This window comes from Monosiga brevicollis, genomic scaffold (genome assembly GCF_000002865.3).
Source record: "Monosiga brevicollis MX1 MONBRscaffold_348 genomic scaffold, whole genome shotgun sequence".
Lineage (NCBI taxonomy): Eukaryota > Choanoflagellata > Craspedida > Salpingoecidae > Monosiga > Monosiga brevicollis.
Genome location: NW_001865214.1, coordinates 1 through 1,341, shown reverse-complemented (window position 1 = coordinate 1,341; position 1,341 = coordinate 1). Strand labels below are relative to the sequence as shown.

General features: G+C 56.8%; 1 protein-coding gene across 1 annotated transcript; it reads left to right on the top strand.

Annotated features, from left to right (window-relative positions):
- Positions 1 to 219: 219 nt before the first annotated feature.
- Positions 220 to 1,311, top strand: MONBRDRAFT_30672 (uncharacterized protein; the record flags this gene model as incomplete). The annotated part of the gene is made up of 2 exons (XM_001751123.1): positions 220 to 294; positions 415 to 1,311. Coding segments are annotated over 2 exons (972 nt in total), but the record flags the coding sequence as incomplete, so codon positions are not given.
- Positions 1,312 to 1,341: the final 30 nt, after the last annotated feature.

Here is a 1,341-nt window from a genome sequence, read left to right as displayed (position 1 = left end):
TTGGTGCAACACGCAATCCCTGCTACCCCAACCGTGTATTAAAGCACTCTTTGTAATCCCCGCGTCTTGCCCTGCCAATCTCAATCCCCTTCCTCCCACAGCTGCTTTAATCACGCTCCAAACAGAAACACACGTGCTGTGACATCCAATCCCACGGACAAACTCGGCTAGGAGTGCTCCAAGAGATTCAACCTCCAAAAGCCCACAAGAGCCGCAACCATGCGTCCCTTTTCGACGCTTGGGTGCCTGGCACTGGCCGGACTGCTTCTTTTCTCGGCCCCACAACCTGCCACGGTACGATTGATCACCTGCAAACTGTGAAAGCATTGCTGCCCTGGGCAATCACAAAGGACAAGACCACAATGATGATCGCAAACGTGCCTCTCACAAGTATCAATCACTCTCCCGCCACAGGCAACCTATGGTAGCGACAATCTCTTTTGTGCGTGGTACAACCCGTGTCAAAACGGTGCAACGTGCAGCTCAAACCTCTTGGGCGTGGTGTGCACCTGTCCCACGGGCTACACCGGTCTCTACTGTCAGAACGAGCCCGAGACGGGCAGGTGCGTCACCAAGCACATCATTGACAACTTTGAAGCTTGCAGCTACAGTAACGACGATGGAACAGTCAGCTGGACCTCAGACTGGCAGGAATCCGACCCAGAACACGGTGGTCCCAGCTCCGGGTTGGTCCGCATCTTCGACGGAGATCTTGCCCTCACCGGGCCCGCCTCTGGAGCAGGTGGCCCCAAAATCACGCGAACCGTCGACTTGTCAAACACTCAGGACGCTCGCATCGAGGTCAAGTTCCACTTTGAGGGAGATGTAGAATCAGGGGATCAAGCCGCCCTCTACGTGCGCAAGGGCTCCCACTCTTTTAAGCGCATTGAGACCTTTGACGTCAGCTGGTGCGGCAAGAGCAAGACCTTTATCAAGACTTACGACATCTCCGCCTACGCAGATGCCGTCACCACCATCAAGTTTCGAGTGGAGAGCGAACTTCGGCCCTCAAATGAGTGGTTTGTCGTTGATTATGTCGCCGTCATGTATGAAAAGTGCGACGCTGGTGCCACCACCCGCGCCCCCGCCACCACCCGCGCCCCTACCACCACCACCACCACCACCACTACACGGGCTCCCACCACCACCCCTAACCCCTGCGACTCGCACACTTGCAAAAACGGCGGTACCTGCCGCATTTCCAACGGTCGTGCGTACTGTGACTGCAAGGATGGCTACTCCGGGTCCCAGTGCGAGACTCGTATCACCACCACGCCCACCCCAACCACCAAATGGGACCCGTGCAACTCGGTCGACTGCAAGAATGGCGGAACCTGCGAC